We start from the raw sequence: 22,893 nt of genomic DNA on the forward strand, positions 1-22,893 counted from the left end.
ATGTTTTGATTAGTAAAGTCTGGAATAGACAAATGCATGATTTGAAAGCCAGTGTCATAGAAATAAACTTTAATCTGTATACACTCCATGATGGACTTGGAAATTGTGCACATTTGAGAGTCTGAGAGGGGAATCTCCCAGTATTCTTCATGAGCATAAAAATGTCCCTAGAGCTACTGATTGGTGACTTAGACCCATGAAGACAGTATAGGGGCACTGGAACGTGACTACTGGCCATGTTTCCTGGCCATTCAGGACTCCCCAAGGAGGGGGTGTGGCAGTAGCAACTGGTGCAGTCCTTGACTGTCTGAGGCCTCAGGACCCTGGCTGATCCACAGTGTTAGGACCACTGGTATAAACCCTGCAGCAAGATTCTGACTGACTGAAATGTTTTCTTTTAGTAAAAGAATATTTTAAATGGGATTTACAGAAGAAAGTGATGGTTTTTGTTTTAAATTAGAGAATAGTTTATGAATTTATTTAAAAAAATTTTTTTAATGTTTTTATTTGTTTTTGAGAGAGAGAGAGACATAGCATGAGTGGGGTAGGGGCAGAGAGAGAGACACACACACACACAGAATCCGAAGCAGGCTCCAGGCTCTGAGCTGTCAGAATAGAACCCGACGCATTGAACTCGTGAACCGAGAGATCATGACCTGAGCGGAAGTGAGACGCTTAACTGACTGAGCCACCCAGGTGCCCCTCTGTGAACTTATTTTAAATTGCTGTATGGCTGGGGTGCCTGGGTTGCTCAGTTGAGTGACTAATTCTTGATTTCAGCTCAGGTCATAATCCCAGGGTTGTGGGATTGAGCCCCATGTCTGGCTCCACACTGAGCATGGAGCCTGCCTAAGATTCTCCCTCTCCCTTCCCCTCCCTCCTTCACCCTTCCTCTTCCTCTTCCTCTTCCTCTCCCTCTCCCTCTCCCTCTCCCCTTCCCCGTACCCCTCCCTCCCTAAGCCTCTGCCCCTCCTTCTCTTAAAAAAAATACTGTTTATCATTTCAAGACCATATTTTCATAATTTTTGGTTGGTTTTAAAATCAACTTGTGTTAAGTATTTTATTCATTGAAACCTTCTAGAAACATGAATGGCACACTAATTTAATATTGTAGTCCTACATTTCCAATGTAGAAACGTCTGTATGTTCCTTTCTGTTCAAATAAAGATTTGAAGAACTTGTCCTTTTAGCGTCTTTGATCCTTTTTTTTTTCTGACTATAAATCATAGAAGCAAATGATTAAGTAGACAGGTGGAGAAGAGGAAGTCACAAATAAAATAGGCACTTACATTTATTGTGTTTGCAAGATTGTTTTTGAGGATGGCGCATGTTTCTTGAGACCGCATTTCTTACCTATTTTATAGAGCTCTGGCCTCTTAACAGCACTGCTTTAATGACTTCTTGTGGGGCTCTTGGTTTATGTTAGCACTGGCTGTGAAGGGAAGAAAGAGGTCAGGTTTCACAAGGAAGCTGTAGACTTGTAAAATCATACCTAACTGGCAGAAACAAAGTCCATATCAAGGCGAAAGCTGAGATTTGCATAAGAACATTAAAGAAGTGCAAAATGCTTTGACAATGCTGAAAATAGTTTGTGAACTAAAGTTTTAGGGGGATCTAGCATTCATTTAAAGGACATATTTATTTACTCAATTAAAACCCCCCTTTAAAAAAAGCAAAATAAAAACTGGAAAACAAAGTTTAAAACTGTCATGATAGAGATGATTCATATGCTAAAGTTTCTAAGTTTTCATGTAAAATTCTATGCAACTTGTATTTTATTGAAAAGGAGCCATTTTCAGATGTTCTTTTTCTTGTAATTCTCAGGTTGAGGGCCCTGGTTGGGGAGAGAATTGAGCATCCATAGATCGTAGGTGATATCTGCCCAAAGAAAGGGAAATTCAAAGTACTAAAAAGAAGGCAGATAAAAATTAAAGATGAGAGATTTTATCAAGTAGTGGAGCAACGGTAGAAAATTTATGCAGACTCTTCATTTCATGCCCCATGTAAGCATATAAAATTTATTTTAAAATATTACTTTTTGTTAGCTATGTGTCTTGTAGGAAAAATATAAGCACAAAAAAAATCATCTTACATAATTCTACCACTACAGATCTGAATCTGAATTACTATAGATTATCTTCCCCTATTATTTCATCATTGAAATATTTATGTGTGCACATGAAAAAATGGGAAGATTATTTGTTTCTCCTCATTTTATTTTCCTTTACATAAAGCCTACGTAGTCTGGCTGAGTAGAAAAGAACAGAAGAATTTTATTTATTTATTTTTAAATGTTTATTTATTTTTTGAGAGAGAGAGAGACAGAGTGTGAGCGGGGGAGGGGCAGAGAGAGAGAGAGAGAGGGAGACACAGAATCCGAAGCAGGCTCCAGGCTCTGGGCTGTCAGCGCAGAGCCCAATGCGGGGCTGGAACTCACAAGCTGTGAGACCATGACCTGAGCCGAAGTCGAACGCTCAACTGACCGAGGGACCCAGGTGCCCCAAGAACAGAAGAATTTTAAATCTTAGAATACCTCTGCCTCTGTTAGGACTTTAACGTTTATTTTTATTGTATAAGGTCACTGACATCTTTTGTTTGCCTTCCTTGAAGTTATCGTCCTGAAAGTAAAAGCAGTGTATTCGTAGCAGGGCATCCTACTGTGCCCACCTCCAGCACCACTATTGGGATTTACTAGGTACCAAGCAGTGCCTGAGCACATGCTCATGTTGTTCTCTGTGCATATATGTACACATATATATATGTGCATATAATTTAATATTTTTATAATATTCTCATAAGATATTATCTGCATCTTACTGAGGGATACTGAAGCTTGAGATTGAGTAACTTCTCAAGGGCCGCAGCACATGAACATGAGATCAAGGCTGTGACTTTAACCCAGAGCTATAGATTTCAATATGGGCACCCTTACCTGCAAGGCTGTACTGTGGTACTACCTCCCTCTATCTGCCTAAATTATGCCCTGTAATGTACTGGAATTTATTCGTGATTTTCTGTAAACCAGCTAAGGCTAAGCTTCTGCCTTAGTCTTCATATCCTCTACTTTGGTTTTCTAATGCCTTAACTTCTATCATCAAGAAATGAGAATAAGTTAAATTGGAAGAGCAGTAAACATTGTGCTTCCTAGGCTCATCCCAACAGAGCTTCAGAAGTTAGAAATTCTTTCCTCTGCTAATTTTACATTTTATATGTTGCTTTTTTTATAGGCTGCTGTTTTAAAAACTCAAAGATGTTTTTCTTCAAACATTAATGACAGCCTGACATCTGAACCATTAATTAAAAAATTAGGCTGTATAGGGGCTCTTGGGTGGCTCAGTCGGTTAAGCGTCCGATTTCGGCTCAGGTCATGATCTCACAGTTCGTGAGTTCGAGCCCTGCATCAGGCTCTGTGCTGACAGCCCGGAGCCTGGAGCCTGTTTCAGATTCTGTGTCGTCTTCTCTCTCTGCCCCTTCCTTGTTCGTGCTCTGTCTCTCTCTGTCTCTCAAAAATAAATAAGCATTTAAAAAATTAAAAAGAAATCAGGATGGATAGATACTTGAGAGTTTATATTAATCCCTGGCCTAATTTTATAGTTTCCTAGACTTCCTTAATATGTCCGTTTTTTTCTCATTTTGAGTAAATGAGAGTCTATAATGGTGATTCACCAGTCTGTCTGAGCTCTTCTTCTGTGTTCCCTGTGCAGACACCATACTATATACCCCAGCCTTCCAGGTACATAGGCCAGAAACCTCAACCATTTGTATCTTTCCCTCTTTTTCCCCTGAACACTTTATGGCCAAATCATGTTGTTTGGTGTACATCATCATCTCTTATGTGTGCCCTCCTTTCCATTCCACAGTCTCTTGCATCATTCAGAACCATAGCTGGTCTCCTGTCTACTATTCTAATAGTAGTCTCCAGGTACTTGGCTTTCTGATGATCAAACATATGTGAGCTTAGAAGTAGGACAATAATGATACAGGAATCACTAACATTCCCATTAGGTAAACTTTTTTAAATAGATTTTTTTAAATGTTTATTTTTGAGAGACACAGTGCCAGCTGGGAAGGGGCAGAGAGAGAAGGGAACAGAGGATCTGAAACAGTCTTTGCACTGACCCTGAACGGGCTGTGGGCCTTCCCACCGATGTGGCGCTCTAACTCATGAACCATGAGATCATGACCTGAGCCAAAGTCAGATGCTCAACCGAATGAGCCATCCAGGCTCCCTTTAAATAAATTTTTTAAAAATATATTTTATTCCTAAATAAATATTAGACTGAATTAGTGTGTTTCGATTTACATGCATTCCTGTCTCTCTTATCCTAATGAGTTCCTAGAAACAGGAACTCCTGTTCAAGATGAGAGCCATAGCTTCAGAATCCTAGTATACAGGAGTTACTCTGTTTTGGAAATTTAGGATTTTAACACATACTCTTATCGAACTAGAAAGTCCATGCATATTAACTTATACCAGAGCAGCAGAACTGCTTGGATACAGAACCAATGTTTTTTATATTCAACAAAAATCTTGAGGATTTCAAACTTGTACTCATAAGAGAATTCACATAAGGGTCTATGGAGGTTACCTGGATTTAGATCTGAGTCTCACTACTTAATAGCTGCAGAACCTTGAGTAAGTTGCTTAATCTCCCAGTGCTTCAGTTTGTTCGACTAAAATTTGGGATAATAATAGTTATGGGGTTTATTTATTTATTTATTTATTTTCAATATATGAAATTTATTGTCAAATTGGTTTCCATACAACACCCAGTGCTCATCCCAAAAGGTGCCCTCCTCAATACCCATCACCCACCCTCCTCTCCCTCTCACCCCCCATCAACCCTCAGTTTGTTCTCAGTTTTTAAGAGTCTCTTATGCTTTGTCTCTCTCCCACTCTAACCTCTTTTTTTTTTCCTTCCTAGTTATGGGGTTTAAATAAATTGGAATATATAATGTACTTAAAGCATTACCTGGCATTAAAATGTTAAGCTATTGTTATTTTTATTCTTATTATAATCTGTTATGTGCTTTCATAATTCTTGGTACTTTTCCATGAAGGCATTTCTCACAATTTGAAGTTATATACTTGCATAGTAATTTTGTTAAATGCCTTACTGAATCACTAGATAAAGATCCCTGAGGGTCGTACCTCTGTTGGTTTTGTTTATTATTGGATCGTCAGCACCTAGAATATTCTAGACACTGAATCAATATTTGTTGAATGAATGAATGAATTTATAAGAGATTTCTAGCCTAAAATTTTTCTAAAATAAGTATAATTAATATACTATACACTGAATAAATATTTGTTGAATGAATGAAAAACTTAGAATAGATTACTAGCCTAAAATTTTTCTAAAATAAGTGTAAGTAAAATCCTTTCCTGGACTGGGGAGACAGCTAATATGGCCCATTATTTTATGTATAATTGCATGACTCAAAGCCTACCAGCATGAGTTAACTACAAGCTAAATGAATGGTGTGATTGTTCAGATAATGAGATTGATATTATATGACTTGTGGAAATTAACCACTTTGTGTCATAGTTATAATGTGTATCTAATAGAGATATTCAGTGTTTTTTATGCATAACTACTTAAGAATGACTATTTAAATACTGTTGCCTGCTTACCATATAAACAGTTGGTTTGGGGTAATTGGTGCCAAACTAACTTTTCTTTTTAATGTTTCTTTTTTTGAGAGAGAGAGAGGGAGGGGCAGAAAAAGAGGGGGACAGAGGATCCAAAGCAGGCTCTGTGCTGATAGCAGCAAGCCAGATGTGGGGAACCGTGAGATCATGACCTGAGCTCAACCGACTGAGCTACCCAGATGCCCCAAACTACTTTTTTTTTTTTTTTTTTTTTTTTGCAAAAGAGAGCCATTGAGTCTGTTTATTGAGAATGTGCTCAGCCAAAAAGAATTAAAAATATGTAGTTGGCATAAAGAAAGCTATTTATTCCTTTTAATGTAGCAAGGATATATACATTCAATTTTTCTAATAATTAGGCTAAGCAGTTTAAAGACTTAGAAGGAGGGGTTTCTAAGGCACAGTGCTTTTTGACAACATTTAAAACTGGAATCACATTTTTTATGAGATTATTCTTTTTTTGGTTTTAGCAGTATTGGGTTGACCTATCGAAGCCTTTCAAATTAATAGATGGAAGCTGCTTGTGAGCCCAGTGTGGCCACATCAAACAATTGTGTACATCTAGAGGATGTTTTTGAAGCAGGAAGAGGAAAAATGGGAGTAAGGAAACCAGATAAGAGATTTTTATAGTGGTTCCAGTGAGAGACATTGGGAGAAGAACACAGGAGTGAATTTGACATGTGTTTAGGAATTAAGATCAGTGGGAAAAAGTGAATGAAAATGCAGAACAAGGAGTTAGTAGTGTCTAGCTCAGGTGAGTATCTGGATACTGGTGTGACCAACTGAGGTAGAGATGAAGGCTTGGAGGAAAGATGATGATTTCATTTTGAACCTGATGATTAGTGCCTTTTATAAATTATAAGCAAAGATGCCTAGTAGCGATTGAAACCATGAATATGAAGCTCTGGGATGGTGATCCAAGATGGAGATGTATTTGGGGGAATTCACAGCAAGAGATGGATGTCACTGAAAACTGAATGTGGATGAGATCACCCAAGGAGAATCTGGAGAGAAAAAAGGACAGAGAATCTCTGGAGGGAAGGGCAGAGAAGGGAGCACCCTTGAAAAAGGAGACTGGAAGGAGGAATCTGAGAAATAAAGAGATAAGAAAATGTGTTAGAGGGGTGCCTAGGTGGCTCAGTAGGTTGAGTGTCTGACTCTTGATTTCAGCTCAGGTTGTGATCTCATAGTTTTGTGAGTTCGAGCCCACGTCAGGCTCTGTGCTGACAGTGCGGAGCCTGCTTGCGATTCTCCCTCTCTGCCCCTCCCCTGCTTGTGCTCTCTCAAAAAAATAAACTGAAAAAAAAGTAAGTGTGTAAGAAATAAGTTTGCAATGTCCTAGACACTGTTTCAGTAAAATAATACAGAAGAAGACAGATTTTAGATGTTTGAGGAATAAAGTCAGAGAGGAAGAAGGGGAGGTAACGAGAATAAACTACTCTTTAGAAAAGTTTTGATCCCTTGGGGAAGAGAGTGGATAGCTGCCAGAGGGATACATGCCATAAAGAGAGATCTGGAGTTTTGTTTTTTGTGTTTTGAGGTTTTGAAAAACTTAATCACTTTTATAGGCTTGATGGAAGGATCCAGGAGAAGAATTTGAATATGCAGGGGAGAGAGAGAGAGAGAGAAAGAGAGAGAGAGAAGGCAGATACATCAGGTTCCCAGAGGTGAGGGAAGAAAATGGAGTTGATGCCCAGAGGGAGGAATTACAAACAGAAGAATGGCAATTTATTTTTGTATCACAAATGCCTTTTTCTTTAGTCTCAGAGATACTGATGAGACTTGGTCTTCATTGGGAAAAATCATTTTGCCAGCACGTTGAATTTTCAAAAGGGACCAGAAAGTTAGAAATGTTAAAATATAAAGGTGTCTAGGGGGATTTAAAAAAATTTTATACTTGCTTGAGGCCTTACCTAAGAACCAGAGTGAGCTCATTCAGTTAGGTGTCTGTCTCTTGATTTTTCAGCTCAGGTCTTAATCTCCTGGTTCATGAGTGGGACCCCCGAGGTGGGCTCTGCCCTGGTAGCACAGAGGCTGTTGGGATTCTCTCTCTCTCTGCCCCCCCCCTCTCTTTCTCAGAATAAATGAATAAACTTAAAAAAAAAATACCCTTACTTGATGGATATGTTAACTTAGCTTCTTGTGGTCATCATTTCCCAGTATATATGTATATTGAATAATCACATTGTACAAAATGTTGTATGTCAGTGTCAATGCAACAAAGCTGTGGAGGAAAGTAGATTAGTGGTTCCCTAGGGCTGGAGGAGGGAGGGAGTGGGTAGATTAGGGAGTGATAAGTAAAGGATAATGAGATTCCACTTTGGGATGATGAAAATATTCTAAAATTGATTATGAGGATGGTTGCAGACTCTGAATGTACTAAAAACCATTGAATTGTACTCTTTAAAGTGAGTGAATTGAATGGTATGTAAATTACATGCTTTGTGATTATACCTCCATAAAGCTGTTCTTCCACACTTTCCCCAAAAGAAATACCCTTACTGAGTCAAATGATGCATTCATTTAGCTTTTAGCTCTTGGAATTTGCTGACTCCAGAGTTTTAGCATATTTGACCTATAGTGCAAAGTTAGTTCAATTTTCATCATAAAAATCTTAAGGGTTTCAGAGACTAATGCATCTGGGGTAAAAAGCAGGGAGCTACTCAAAAAAAAAAAAAAAGATTCAGAGGGATTGTATTGTTTGATTGATTAGTTGAGATCTAGGGTAGAAAACAACACTCAAGTGCTTAAGTGGTTGGAGGGAAATACTCAAGGCAAAAGAATGATTATATTTATTAAACTCAATAATCATAGCATTTATAAAAAGTCTTAAGAGCCTTCACTTATTGGCTTATTTGATCTTCATAGAAATCTTTTAATAGAGGAGGATCAGACTGTTGTCTCTAAAGATAATGCCACTAAAATATTGGACACCATTTGGAATTATAGCAAATAAAAAAATTATAAAAAGTATAATTTGGAAACTTCTTACATTTCTGGTTACTGTGTTTAAAGATCTAATATAATTGGAGAAAAAATATGTATAAGTTTAGTTGAACAAGTATTATTTTAATGCTGAGTCTGCCATTCACTGCCTTAAGGGATCTTTCAAAGAATATGACCCATTGCTAGCCCTTGATGAGTTCCTAGTGTAGAAGGGGAGAAAAATTGTGAACAAGTAGCTATATTACTGTGGGATAAAAGTAACAGCAGAGGTCTGCAGTGTACAGAAGTTGCAGAGAAAATGATTGTAGCAACTCCCCAAAGGATGGGACAAGTGAACTAGGCTATAAATGATGTTAGGATTTCATCAGGTGGACAGGGGGACCTCGGATATTTCAGAGAGAAGGATATGCTTGTAGAGGGCTTAGAGGTGTGAAATAGCATGGTATATTCAGAGAATTAGTAGTTCAGTACTCATGGAACAAAACTGTAAGTGATTGAGGCAAGAAATTTTGCAGGGATTAGGATGCCTGGATGCCTGGTTAGGCATCCGACTTCAGTTCAGGTCACGATCTCATGGTCTGTGAGTTCGAGCCCCGTGTCGGGCTCTGTGCTGTCAGTTCAGAGCCTGGAGCCTGCTTCGGATTCTGTGTCTCCCTCTCTCTCTGCCCCTCCCCCACTCATGCTCTGTCTCTCTATCAAAAAATGAATAAACATTAAAAAAATTTTTTTAAGAAATTTTGCAGGGACTAATTAATTCATTAGCCACACAAATCAAATTTGTATTTTTTGACTATCATTCTGGAGGTAACTCTGCTGGTACAAGAGGTACCACCTAAGAGGTGCCTACAGTACTTCCAGGCAGGAGATGATAGGGTCCTGGATCAAAGAGAAGACTTTTAGGGATGGAGAGAAATCAGATAGAGAGATGAGATAAAACATACTGAATCAGGTACTTGATTTTTTTTTTTTTTTTTGGAGTAATAGAAGAAGTCAAATAGATAGGGCTGAAGGAACAACTACTTTATGAAGAAAAATTAAGCTGTATTAGATATTTCAGTGTAGAGTGGTAAAGACTGGAAGTTAAGATAAATTTTCCACTTTGAAGTATGTAAGTTGAATATACTCTGGATTATGAATTACAACCAGAATTAAAACTCATCCCTTCATACATGAAAAAGGTAAATATGGGATCAGTAAGAGAAATTAATGCTTCATAAATCAGGCATTATATTTATGGAAACAGGTCCTAATTCCCACTCTGAATGTATTCAACAAAAGTTTAGTTACTTATAGAAAGATAAGCTTACACTGTTACCGAGAAATTGGGCTATTCTATTGCAAACCTGATAACTTTGAAGATAAATATCTATTTCCTGATTGTTCAGTAGGTGGACCATTGGTCTGATACAGAAAATGTTTGTAAGTAGATTAACATCCTAGAAAGTGATTATAGAGGCGAGTAAAAAGAAAAACTATATTGATATTTAGAGTTCGATGTTCTTGATAGTGGTTCTCAAAAATTTTAGTCTCTTTATTCTCTTAAAACTCATTGAAGACCCCAAAGAGCATTTATGTAGGTTATATCTATTGAGATGTCTTATTAGATATTAAAACTGTGAAATTTAAGAAATTTCATTAATTTAAAAATGAAAGCACTGATCTATTACATATTAACATCTCACATTTAATGAAACATAACTGTTTTCCAAAGCAGAAAATGTTGAGGGGGTAGCATTGTTTTGCATTTGTGCAAATCTCTTTAATTAATTTGATAGTAGACAGCTGGATTCTCACGCAGATCTCCTTCTGCGCTGAGTCTGTTGCAGTATCATCCCTTGATATTACATGCAGTTTCTGGAAAACACTGTATACTCTAGAAATAAGAGTACAAGAGACAGATGATGGTGGTCATGAAAATAGTTTTGACTTTCTCAGTTATCCACTGACAATAGCAGTTTCAGAATCATTCTTGAGGAAGCAGAAATTTTTTGTTATATACATACATAAAGTATTACTCTACCCCCCACTCTGCTTTTTGGAAGTAGATGTTCCTAAGAATATTTTCACCATTATTCACTGGCTTCGTGTTTTACCTCTCAAGTGTTGTGATCTGTTTGCAGATTGATGCAGAATTTGTAGTCTTCCATCACTTTTTACCCTTTCCAATCTAATGAAGGATAAGTCATGTAGACCTTATTCCCTCTGCTTTTCTTCATAACTTCTCACTTTGTTGATAAACTATAAAGGCTTATCTATTTTTTTGAACTGGAGTCTGTGGAGGGGGAGTAAGACCATCATTGAGGCCCTCCCTTTATTTATGCCCTAGAATATAGTAAAGGGAAGGAAAACCACACTGTTACCTGGAGTCTGGACTCTATCAAAGTATAAAACCATGGAGACAGATGACCAGCTTCTGGAGGCTTGCTTAGAATGACAAAGAATTATCTCTAGAAATATCAACACTTAGAGATTTATCTCTACTTGGGAAGAGATATGAGGCTAAAAATAGCCTCTTAAGTCTCTCTACCTTTTATTCATCAAGCACACATACCATTTGCTTTATTTCTCTCCTTTCTCATTCAGCTCCATCGATACCAACCTCATTTGACTCCAAACACACAGTGACCTGTCTGTGTCCAATGAGAACCAAGTTTTGTTTCCATTAAGATATCTGTAGAGCCTCACCATTCTTACAGCCACACCCAATTCTGTCCTTCCTATTTAAGCAGCCTGTTGGTGTTTTGACTTGAGGCTCTCCTTTTTTCACTCTATCCTATGTAGCAGTGCCTGATTGATTTTCCTCAAACTCTGCTATTATCAGGATTTGTCTTTTGCTCAAAAATTTTCAGTGATGTCTTCATTTGTGCCATGGTATAAATCTTCTTTATCTGTAGTCACCTTCTACTTTTCCATGCACACTTAATCTGAAATACTCTACAGTAGTTAGTCCTGGCTGTTTCCTTACAATCCTGTGAACACAGGCTATACATTGCTTACTTCTGTGCTTGCTTTCATGTTCTTCCTTTTACCTGGAATGTCTTTATTTTCCCCCTCCAATCTGAAATGAGTCTTCAAAACTTAATCTAAAACAAATCCCTACAAATAGTTTTTGCCTGTCTGGTCTGTCTTTTTTGATTTCCCTCTTCTCTGAAATACAGTAGTATTGCAAGTTTGTACCACACAGTTTGGTATGTGATTACATATCATTATTAAGTGTTTGTTTTTGCTATGGTTATATTTTTTCTCCAGATAGGTTGCAAGTTTCTTGAGAATCTCATCCTGGAAAGACCAGATTCCCTGAGCTAGGCAACTGCCAGTGTTTTTTCCAAAATTATTCCCTAAATTTTCTTTGAGCTCGTTGTGTTGGTCTTATGTCTGGGCAAGAGTTCAAGTCTGATACATAATATCTAGCATGATGTTATTTCCAAGTACTGTACGGTATAATAGTGAATGTACTTACTCTAAATTTGTCAAACTTTGTCTTATAGCTATTTCTGCATTTGAAGTTCAGCCAGTTTCTACTGAGGTCCATGAAGGTGGAGTTGCTAGATTTGCATGCAAGATTTCTTCAAACCCTCCTGCAGTCATAACATGGGAATTCAATCGGACAACCCTACCTGTAACTTTGGACAGGTAAATTCAGCTTTTGTCTTTGGAGATGATACAGGAGTAATGAGGATGTCATGAGACTTGTATGGGGAAAGACCATTATGGAGCTTATTTTCAATTACAGTAGCAATTACCAACTTCTTAAATACATTTCAGACTGAGGCAAAGAATTAGATCATCAGTCTCTGACACATGGAAAATAAGTTCTGTTTTTTGGTTTAGATCATAATTCACATAACCTGTCTTACTGCTTTGTTGCTTTCCTCAAACATCTTTTCCAACCAAAAGACCACTGGTTTATAGCTCAAGGTTTTAGGAAACTAAATTAGACCTTCACTGCTGCCAATAGCAATACTACTCTAGGGGTCTCCTATGTATGCCCTGATAGCTGCCCACTTCTGTCTCCACCTTCCACTTCCCTGTCTCCACTACACACACACACGTATGCACATGTGCACACGTACTTGTGCTCTGAAGGTAGTTGAGGTTTAAGGATCAAGAACTTAGTAGCAACTTCAAAAAGTTTGATTCCTGTCCTAATGAGTAGCAGTATTCCAAAGCAGATAAAGATCGCTTGCTAAAATGGTAGGGTATTGAGTTGAAAGAAGTTATTCAAGAAAGTTTTTTCTTAAATTTACATTCAGGTGTACCTTGGAGAATGCGTGTATATTTATAGGCAAGAAATCAAGATTTGAAAAAATTGTACTAAGCATTAGACCATCAGTTATATAAGCTATAATGTCAAATGTAACTCTGTGTAAAATTAGACTGATAGATTTCACAGACCACATACCACATAATTATTTATGCTTTTAGAAAACTGTAGTGACCCAAATGAAAACAATAGAATCAAGCTAATATTTTTAAGGGTCTTGAAACTATTGCATCTGGTACTTTAAAAAGGTTGAATATATTAAATCTTAATCATAGAATACATGTTAAGAGATGAATTCTACAAAGAATTTAATCATCTTTCTTCTCATAACAGGATAACAGCCCTACCAACAGGAGTATTGCAGATCTATGATGTTGGCCAAAGGGATGCTGGAAATTATCGTTGTGTTGCTGCTACTGTGGCCCATAGACGTAAAAGTATGGAGGCCTCTCTAACAGTGATTCCAGGTACAGCACAGAAGTTATTTCAGATTTATTGACCCAGCTATTAATTTTCCTTCTCTGGCTGTAATAGTATGCCATAAAGTAATACTTTAATTTCATTTAGGTTATTGTAGTTTAGTTGGAAATTGTCATTTTTACCCCTATTAGGCACCTCTTCTTTCACAGTAATGCTTGTTTTATGTTATATCAACATCTTTAAGAAAGAATGAATATTTGTTCTGTAAATATTTCACTTTTGTTTTTAAAATGTAAAATGCAAAAAAGATAAAAACAATTACCCATTTCCACCAAAATTGTCCATTGTCAATAAAGATATATATGTTTCCAGTTTGGCTTTTTTTTGTTGATTTAAGAAAAATTATAATTTGCATTTGTAAAAATAATGCATGCATATTATAAAGAGTATTGTCTATAAGAGTACAAATTAAAAAGTTTTACATTAAACAATGTAAAAAAGTACGAAGATAGAAGTTAAAAATATCCCCCCAAAATATCCCCCCAATTCTAGTATCCAGAAATAACCATTGTTAACATTAAATAAACATAATTTTATATATTTTGCCACACATGAACATAGTTAGAAGGGAAACTAGCTGAAGAGATGAATATGAAAAAAAATGTATTTTATTAAAATGGAATTATACACAGATGCTAGTTTTTTATTTTAAAATAATTTAAGTTTACATGAATATAGTGGAAGAAAATCTGTATGAAAGACATTATTGAACTTCATATGAATGTTAACTTTCCACAGATTCCTAAAAGATACTTGAAGGTTAAAAAAATTCCTTTGGAAGGGGCACCTAGGTGGCTCAGTTGGTTAAGCATTTGACTTTGGCTTAGGTCATGATCTCACTCTTCATGAGTTCAAGCCCTGCATTGGGCTCTGTGCTGACAGTTTAGAGCCTGGAGCCTGCTTCAGATTCTGTGTCTCCCTCTCTCTCTGCCCCTCCCCCACTCACAGTCTGTCCGTCTCTCTCAAAAATAAACATTAAAAACATTTTTTTAAAGATCTCTTTGGAAAACATTAAGAAACTGAAATTATATTTTTAATGCTATGTTTTAATATCACATAGTATCTGTTAGCTACCTGGTATGAAAGATTAAAGACAAAAGCACTCTCATACTTCTCCCCACTGTCACATAAATTCTTAACAAGATTAGCGAAAGGATTAAATGAATGTTTGGACCTGAATTAAAAGTGAATGATCTGGAAACAACCTAAATGTCTATCAGCTGAAGGATGGATAAATAAAATGTGATGTATCTATATGATTAAATCTTATTCTATTATTACTCAATAAAAAGAAATTAAATACTAGTACATGTTGCAACATGGATGAATCTTGAAAACATTTTGCTAAGTAAAAAGAAACCAGTCACAAAAAGACCATATAATATATGGTTCCTTTGTTATGAAATGTCTGGAATAGGCAAATCCAGAGACAGAAAGATTAGTGGTTGCTAGGCTGTGGGGAGAGGAGATTGCTAATGGGTATGGTGTTTCTTTTTGGGGTGATGGAAATGTTCTAAAATTGACTGTGGTAATAGTTCCCAACTCCGAAAATACTAAAAATCATTGAATCAGTTAAAGTGGTGTATTATTTGTTAAGTGAGTGATATCTCAATAAATTTATTTTTTAAAAAGTGAATAACTTAAGAATAGATATTTTAACTTGTTTCACTTGTTATATCTTATTTATAATTTACTTTTATATTGTGCCTTTTCCTCCCCAAAGTTGAAGAGTCTAATTCCTTCTACACACCAACCATTATAGCAGGCCCACAGAACATAACAACGTCTCTTCATCAGACTGTTGTTTTGGAATGCGTGGCCACGGGAAATCCTAAACCAATCATTTCTTGGAGCCGCCTTGGTAAGTTTTCTCAAGGAAAAAAAGACTTTAAACTTTGTTCATGCTAATGAAACTGATAAAATGTTTATTTTATATACCAAACACATGTTTAGCATTTAAGTGACTTTTATCTTTTTGGCATTTCAGTGTGTAGAGAAAAGGTTTTTGTGTAGCACATTTTATACTTTTTATGATATGGTTAGATAGTGATCTTTTGATGTAATTTTAGATCATATGTTACATTGGTTTAACTAAAATATTGTCTTGGAAATAGATCATAAGTCCATTGATGTCTTTAACACTCGGGTACTTGGAAATGGTAATCTCATGATATCTGATGTCAGACTGCAACATGCTGGAGTGTACGTTTGTCGGGCCACAACCCCAGGCACACGCAACTTTACTGTTGCTATGGCAACTTTAACTGTATTAGGTATGTCTTTTTTCATTCTGCAATCAGGAGAATCTTGTATTTTAGAAGTTGTTGTTCTATCTCATTGATAGCTTACTTCTTCCTTTCTTGAATTTTGTAGCATTGATATGAAGGTTTATATGAACGATTGTAATCCAATAATGAATTTTAGGAGACATAGCCCTATGTTAAAATGTTAGCTATCATTCTGAAGTCATCATCCTTTTTGCTTGCATACCATTATGTTCCTTCGTGTTTAAGCTTCCCTTTTATCTCTTTCTTACCTACCCACATATCCATTCACCAGCCTAAAATTTTAATCTGTTGATTGTATGCATTTGCAAGTGACTATATATTTGGGCTTAGTTAAGAAGAATTATAGTATACATATTTTTAGTGTGTTTACACAGAGGGTCTCAATAGGGAGAAAGTGTACATCTACATGAGCACTGCTGAGAGAAGGCATCTGGATAGATGTATGTAGAGTGTAGATAAGCTGCAAATGTCAAATATTTTCAAGGATGGGATTTGGGCTATTTTCTGTACTCTTCCTTAACCCTTGGTATCATTGGAACACAGAATTTTTTTTCTTTTCTTTTTTCTTTAAAAATAGCTCCTCCTTCATTTGTTGAATGGCCAGAAAGTTTAACAAGGCCTCGAGCTGGCACTGCTCGATTTGTATGTCAAGCAGAAGGAATCCCCTCACCCAAAATGTCATGGTTGAAAAATGGGAGGAAGATACATTCAAATGGTAGAATTAAAATGTACAACAGGTAAGCTATGTCACTTTGCTACTATTTTAGTTAAGATATAATGGCTTTAGTATTTTTTATGTGAAATGATTGTAATATCAAATATTTAAATTACCTTGGGATTTTAAACTAAAAATAAAATAAATAAGAAATTAAGATGATAACATCAGCATGCCATATATCCTTTTGTACTTTATGTGTGGATTATGGAAGTGATAGATTATAATGAAATAAGTGTTGGACAGTTGCTCAGACCTGGGTTCTAGTCTTGGTAAGCCATTAGCTAATAAGTTAATAGCAAGTATACTAACCCTTTGGGGGTCTCTTTTCCTTCTCCCCAAAAATGAGAAAATTAGAAGGAAATAACTGAATCTCCAGGAGTTTTTCCACAGCTCAAACTTAATGATTTTAAGAACTCATTTTTTAATTAGTGTAAATATGAATCTTCTAATAACATTGTGATATATTTAACAAAACTTTAAAATTCTGGTTGATTTCAATTTTATGTAACATTGCAATATTGTATAAATTAGATGCTATTACAGAATAATATACTTCCTTAATAAAAACCAAATTTTAAAAGAGATTAGTCTATCACCTAAAACAAATGGGGTTTGGATATCACTATTACTTATTTAGGTAGACTCAGAAAATGAGAGTGATTTTAAGCAACTCGTAGGTGTTTTTGGTAGAGTTGATTACAGACTCAGTTTTTTGTTCTTAGTAACTTCTGTCATTTAAAATGAGAGTGAACTTAGCAATGGTTTAACTTTAGTTTTACATCATTCTTAGAATTTTTCATAAAAATATTTTTTCCTTTCCTCAGTAAATTGGTAATTAACCAGATTATTCCTGAAGATGATGCCATTTATCAGTGCATGGCTGAAAACAGCCAAGGATCTATTTTATCTAGAGCCAGACTGACCGTAGTAATGTCGGAAGACAGACCCAGTGCTCCCTACAATGTGCATGCTGAAACCATGTCAAGTTCAGCCATCCTTTTAGCTTGGGAGAGGCCACTTTATAATTCAGACAAAGTCATCGCTTATTCTGTGCACTATATGAAAGCAGAAGGTAAGCAATGTGAGGAGTTTATTTTCAAGTGGAACTGGGCATCAGTAATTTGTTTTCAGTGTGAATGACATCTTACATAATTCAGAAAATACTTTTGAAGTTCTGTGGCATTTATCTCTTTTATTAAATAATTACTCTATCACTTGCATATCAATTTTTGCTAATTTTTTTGTTATTGTATACTTTGTGTATGTACGTATAGTTTAAGGTTTTTATGTCTAGAAATAAGTACCAGCTCTGCCTGCTAAACATTACAGAGCAGTGGACTAATTAATTTCATTCCAGCCAAGATATAAATTCTTTAACATTTAATATACCAGTTCAAGTATGCAGTTACATAGGAACAATGGTGTAATTGCTTCATAAAATAATATGGTGAATTATGGTCACTATAGCATGTTATTTTTAAGGGGGGAAATAAACATTTTCAAATCCCCATAAGTTGATTTTATATGTTTTGAAATTTTTCTGGAGTCACATAGAAAACTGTGAACAGGACACTGTCTATTGATATGTCCTATGTTACATAAAAGTAGCAATCAAATCTGTCTCAAAATATTTAGTCAGAACTATTAACTCTTTTTTTTTTTTTTGAATGTTTTTTATCCTACTCTTTTCTTTGGCAAAAAAAGGGAAAGGAAAAGCTACTTACAAATCCTGGAGATTTCTCTACTGATTTCTCATAGAAACCATAAATATCAGTTGTACGTATAGTCTAGCTTTTATGCAATAGACATTAAAAACAAATTCCAACACCCAAAAATGATATGATAAAATTATCCATAGAAACAAGTGGTTTGTTGTTGTTTGTTTTTTGTACTTTGAAGTAGTATTTTGAAAAGGAATATTTTGAATTTAAATCAGGATTTGTGGTAGCCAGAAGAATGAAAGTCTAACTGAGCATGTTGGAGTATGTTAATTCCCTTCTTAGTGATTTAGGAAGGTGAAAGGAATGCTGGTTTTGGTGGAGACCACTCTTGTTCGCTATTATAGTTGTTTCATTAGAGCCTCCACATGCGGCTCAGTGGTCTATTCAGAGACAGAACAAGGCTTTTTAATTCGAACTCAAGGACCTTGTTTGGTAGGTCAGAAATCGTACTATGCAGTTCCTAATTAACGAGCCATTAGCCTGTCTGTTGTGAAATGGCTGTAATCTTGTCTAATTAAAATGCTATCAAGTTAATTCAGAAATGTGGGAAAACTTAATAGTGGAATTTGCCTTCTGTTTTGTTTATAAATCCAGTGTGGGGAGAAGGGCCTTCGTCCTTAGAGAGTTTTGATGAAGTTGACATGCATTTACTGTGAACGGTTCACAAAGCTGCCAGCGCTCTTGTTCCACTTTACAGATTGGCTCTGTAGGAATTAAATCCCACAAAGACAAATTCTTTTCTATACCTTGCCATGCATATTTTATTAAGAATCGCTGAGAATTTTTTCCCCTTTGGGAAAAAAAAAGTTCATTGTGGAACAAAGTGTTTTGAAGCACATTCTGTGCCTCCTAGATCTTTTGCTTTCAGTATAAATAAAAAGAACAACTTGTGTCAGTCAAATTTAATAGAATCTCTAGGGCCAAAATGAGATCTTTTGCAGGACAACTTTTGGCTTGGTTTGTTTTTAAAAAGAGCAGAGCCATTACATTCCTACTGTCTCTCCGAGATTCATGGTTAAAAGAAGAAAGCCATGAGTTTAACCAAGTAAAACTTCCACTGTTAAGAACTACAGTATTCTGGTAGTGTTAAGCTCTGTTGTGCTACTGCTGTACATTGTCTCTGCTGTGGGTTTTGACTAGATATTCAATGAAGTTTAGAAAAGATTAATTATTTTCAGTTTGATTTATTAGGGAAAAATTCAAACGACTACTTTTAGAAATTAAGACCTTCCCATTCATATTTTTTTAAAGGGTCACAAAAGAAAACAGAGACAAGACTGGAGGACCAGGGAGGGAAAGTGGTCTTATTAATTTCATTTTGAATATTCATAATTTTTTCAAACACTGGTTCTTTAATTTAGGTTTAAATAATGAAGAGTATCAAGTAGTCATTGGAAATGACACAACTCATTATATTATTGATGACTTGGAACCTGCTAGCAATTACACTTTCTACATCGTGGCATATATGCCAATGGGAGCCAGCCAGATGTCTGACCACGTGACACAGAATACTTTAGAGGACGGTAAGAAACCATGAGTCTAGAATGAACATTAATATGTTTAATCAGTTTCAACAAATAAATGTGTTTTAAAGTAGAGAAAATATCCTCTTTTTGGTTAAAAAAATAACCAAAACAAGGGTGGAAACCAGCAGGCTAGTTTGCCATTTCAAATTTGACTGTCACTTTTTGACAGTAATAGGATATGGGTAAAGAGCTTTTATAACTTACAATGCAGAACATAAATTTTGATAACAAAATTCTTGTGTTTCTTCAAGTTTCCCAGTTTAAATTGCAGTTTTTAAAATATTTTTTCACCATGGAAGTTTTCTTTAACTGAGTAGAACAAAATGTGAGATTTTCTAGGCATAAATAAATATATATATAATGAGTAAATATATTGAGTGTATATAATGACAAGAGGTCAGAAGTCTTGGGTTTCTGAAATGGGTAGTTTATGAAATTTAGTAACTTATTAAAAAAGTTCTCGTAAAATCAGCAGTTTATTTTTAGATATACTATGTTTATTCTGCTTAGGGAGGAAAGTAATAGTAGTTCAGTTTGTTAACTGATCATGGGTTAGAAATTGAGTTATAGTCCTTTTGAAGACAGGCCTCCATATATTCTTACAATGGTGGGAAATCTCATCCGTTAGGAAAATCCTGAGACTGATTCTCTCCCTCTGATTCATCATCTCTCTCTTTAGCAGCTCTAGAAGGCCTTTTTGTACCATTCACTGTGAAAAGGGAATGATTTAACATATACCTAATTATACTGTTCTCCCTTTACAGGTGTTTCTCATCCTCACAAAATGGTCCACCTGTAATTTTTAAAACATTTTTTGTATTAATGATTTCCAAATCTTTTCCTTTGTTTATTTGGTCCCAGATCTCTTACATACATCTCTTATAATGCCACTTGTTTAGATGTTTATAAATTCAGAGTATGACTAAATGAAAGCAATATTAGTGATCTGGGTGCTAAATTCCAAGTTCTGTTTTCACTTAAGAGTCTGTTTCATTTTAGAGTGAATCATAGTACTTATGACCTCTCTAGGTATCTCCTCCCATTTTACCTCTGACATGCATATCTAAGGTGAAACACAGGCTGGTGGGGGTGTTATCCTGGGGCTTGTGGGGGGTTTGGTGTATGAGGTATATTCCTCCCTATGTCTTTGAAGGAAAGGGGTTTAACCATAGTAAGATACTTGTTAAAGCTTGTCAGTTCCAGTGAATGTTAAGGTCTCGAAGTTTTTCTCCTTTAAAGCTTTTCTTACTCTACAACTTTTTTATTTAATGAAATTTCATTTTGTTCTCTGGAAAAGATGAGACTTCTGACACTGGCTTTCACGTTTCTGCACGAGTTTCTGCCCATTTTGTAAGCCCATGTATCTCAAACTGAAATGTGTGGGTCTCGTAGGGTACATAGCAGTGTGTAGCAGATGGAACTGACACTTGTGGAGGGCTTACCCCTGCCTATTCTAAAAACCTTCTCTCCATTATCTCATTTAATCCCTACATAACCTGTCACAGAAAAACTGTTGTTATGTAGGAAATAGTAAAGTAGGGGGGATAGGAATGTGGGCTTTGTTCAGTCTGCCTACATCTACTTCACTAACAACGTGTGTGACTTTGAGCAAGTGATTTGACTGCTTTGACCCTTAATTTCCTCAGTATAAAGTAGAAGTGATCAGAGTACTTCCTTTGGTTTTTGTCAGAATTCATGAGTGTGTACACATCAAGGACTCAGAAATGCTTAATTGATTTTCTCTTTTCCACCTATTATTTCATTCATGCAACAAATAATCATTGAGTACCTACTATGTGTTACTTAGTAGTGAACAAAGGAGACAAAAAATTGTCCCTGGTTTCGTGGAGCTTACTTTCTGGTGGGAGAAGGGGCAGAGGAACAATAAACAAGATGAGGAGTGCCTGGGTGGCTCAGCCAGTTAAGCATCCTATTTCAGCTGAGGTCATGATCTCACAGTTCAAGCCCCACATGGGGCCCTCTGCTGACAGCATAGAGCCTGCCTCAGATCCTCTGTCTCCCTCTCTCTGCCCCTTCCCCACTAGCTTGTGTGTGTACTCTCTCTCTCTCTCTGTCTCTCTCTCTGTCAAATAAACATTCAAAAAAAACACCCCAAAATAAACAAGATGAACAATCCATTATATAATTATATGCTATGTTGGATATTGATAACTAACTAAGAGAAGGAGAAAAAAGCAGAAGAGGGGAGTACGAAATGTTGGGAGGGTTTGAGATGAGGCAGAGTCACCCAAGAAGGGCTTACTGAATAGATGACATTTGAATGAAAACCTGAAGGAAATGAAAATGAGGGAGTTGGCTAGGCAGATGAATGGGGGAAGTGCACTCTAGACAGAGGAAATGGAAATTGCTAAGGGCTGGAGTGGAGGGAACAAGTGGAAAGCACTAGGAGGTTGAGGCACAGAATTCATCAGAAGCCAACTGTGTGAGTAGATAGGACTTTGTATGAAGTTACAGTGGGGACTTGGGCTTTTACTATTAGTGACATTTTGTTTTCTTTGGTTCTCTATTCTTGACCACCCCTCATTATTTTTCCTTCTTTTTTCTTGTTTGTGATCTCTATTCAACTGAAAACCTTGACCACTGGGGCTGAAAGTATCTCTTCTTTGTTATGTTAGGTCTTGCTCTTAAGAGAATTCAGTGAATACTGGTGGGCTGATTGACAAAAATGATTCTAAATATTCATAAGCAACCTGTCTTCTTGTATGACTAGTTCCCTTGAGACCTCCTGAAATTAGTTTGACAAGTCGAAGTCCTACTGACATCCTCATCTCCTGGCTGCCGATCCCAGCCAAGTATCGGCGGGGCCAAGTGGTCCTGTATCGCCTGTCCTTCCGCCTCAGTACTGAGAATTCCATCCAAGTTCTGGAGCTCCCAGGGACCACACATGAGTACCTTCTGGAGGGCTTGAAACCTGATAGTGTCTACCTGGTGCGGATCACTGCTGCCACCAGAGTGGGGCTGGGAGAGTCGTCAGTGTGGACTTCACATCGGACACCCAAAGCCACAAGTGTGAAAGGTAAATTTCTAGAAACTATTGAGGAAAAATAACACAGTATTTTTGGTCTTTTTAAATCTAAGGTATGTTTAGGGGAGCCTGGGTGGCTCAGTTGGTTAAGCATCTGACTTCAGCTCAGGTCATGATCTCGTGGTTCGTGAGTTTGAGTTCTGCATTCGGCACTGTGCTGACAGCTCAGAGCCTGGAACCTGCTTCGGATTCTGTCTCTCTCTCTCTGCCCCTCCCCCACTCTTGTTCTGTCTCTCTTTCTCTCTCAAAAA

The 22,893-nt window shown here is 36.5% G+C and overlaps 1 protein-coding gene across 1 annotated transcript in view; it reads left to right on the forward strand.

The window, feature by feature from the left end:
* The window catches only part of PRTG (protogenin), a 124,411-nt gene that overhangs the window by 48,832 nt on the left and 52,686 nt on the right, over positions 1-22,893 (forward strand). The window contains exons 3-10 of the mRNA XM_047863017.1: positions 12,085-12,229; positions 13,194-13,327; positions 15,064-15,201; positions 15,455-15,613; positions 16,206-16,365; positions 17,171-17,418; positions 19,429-19,593; positions 22,328-22,633. Coding sequence (XP_047718973.1) covers positions 12,085-12,229; positions 13,194-13,327; positions 15,064-15,201; positions 15,455-15,613; positions 16,206-16,365; positions 17,171-17,418; positions 19,429-19,593; positions 22,328-22,633 — 1,455 coding nt within the window. The remainder of the gene's footprint in view (positions 1-12,084; positions 12,230-13,193; positions 13,328-15,063; positions 15,202-15,454; positions 15,614-16,205; positions 16,366-17,170; positions 17,419-19,428; positions 19,594-22,327; positions 22,634-22,893) is intronic.

The sequence above is a fragment of the Prionailurus viverrinus genome, chromosome B3 (genome assembly GCF_022837055.1).
Source record: "Prionailurus viverrinus isolate Anna chromosome B3, UM_Priviv_1.0, whole genome shotgun sequence".
NCBI classification, from domain to species: Eukaryota; Metazoa; Chordata; class Mammalia; order Carnivora; family Felidae; genus Prionailurus; species Prionailurus viverrinus.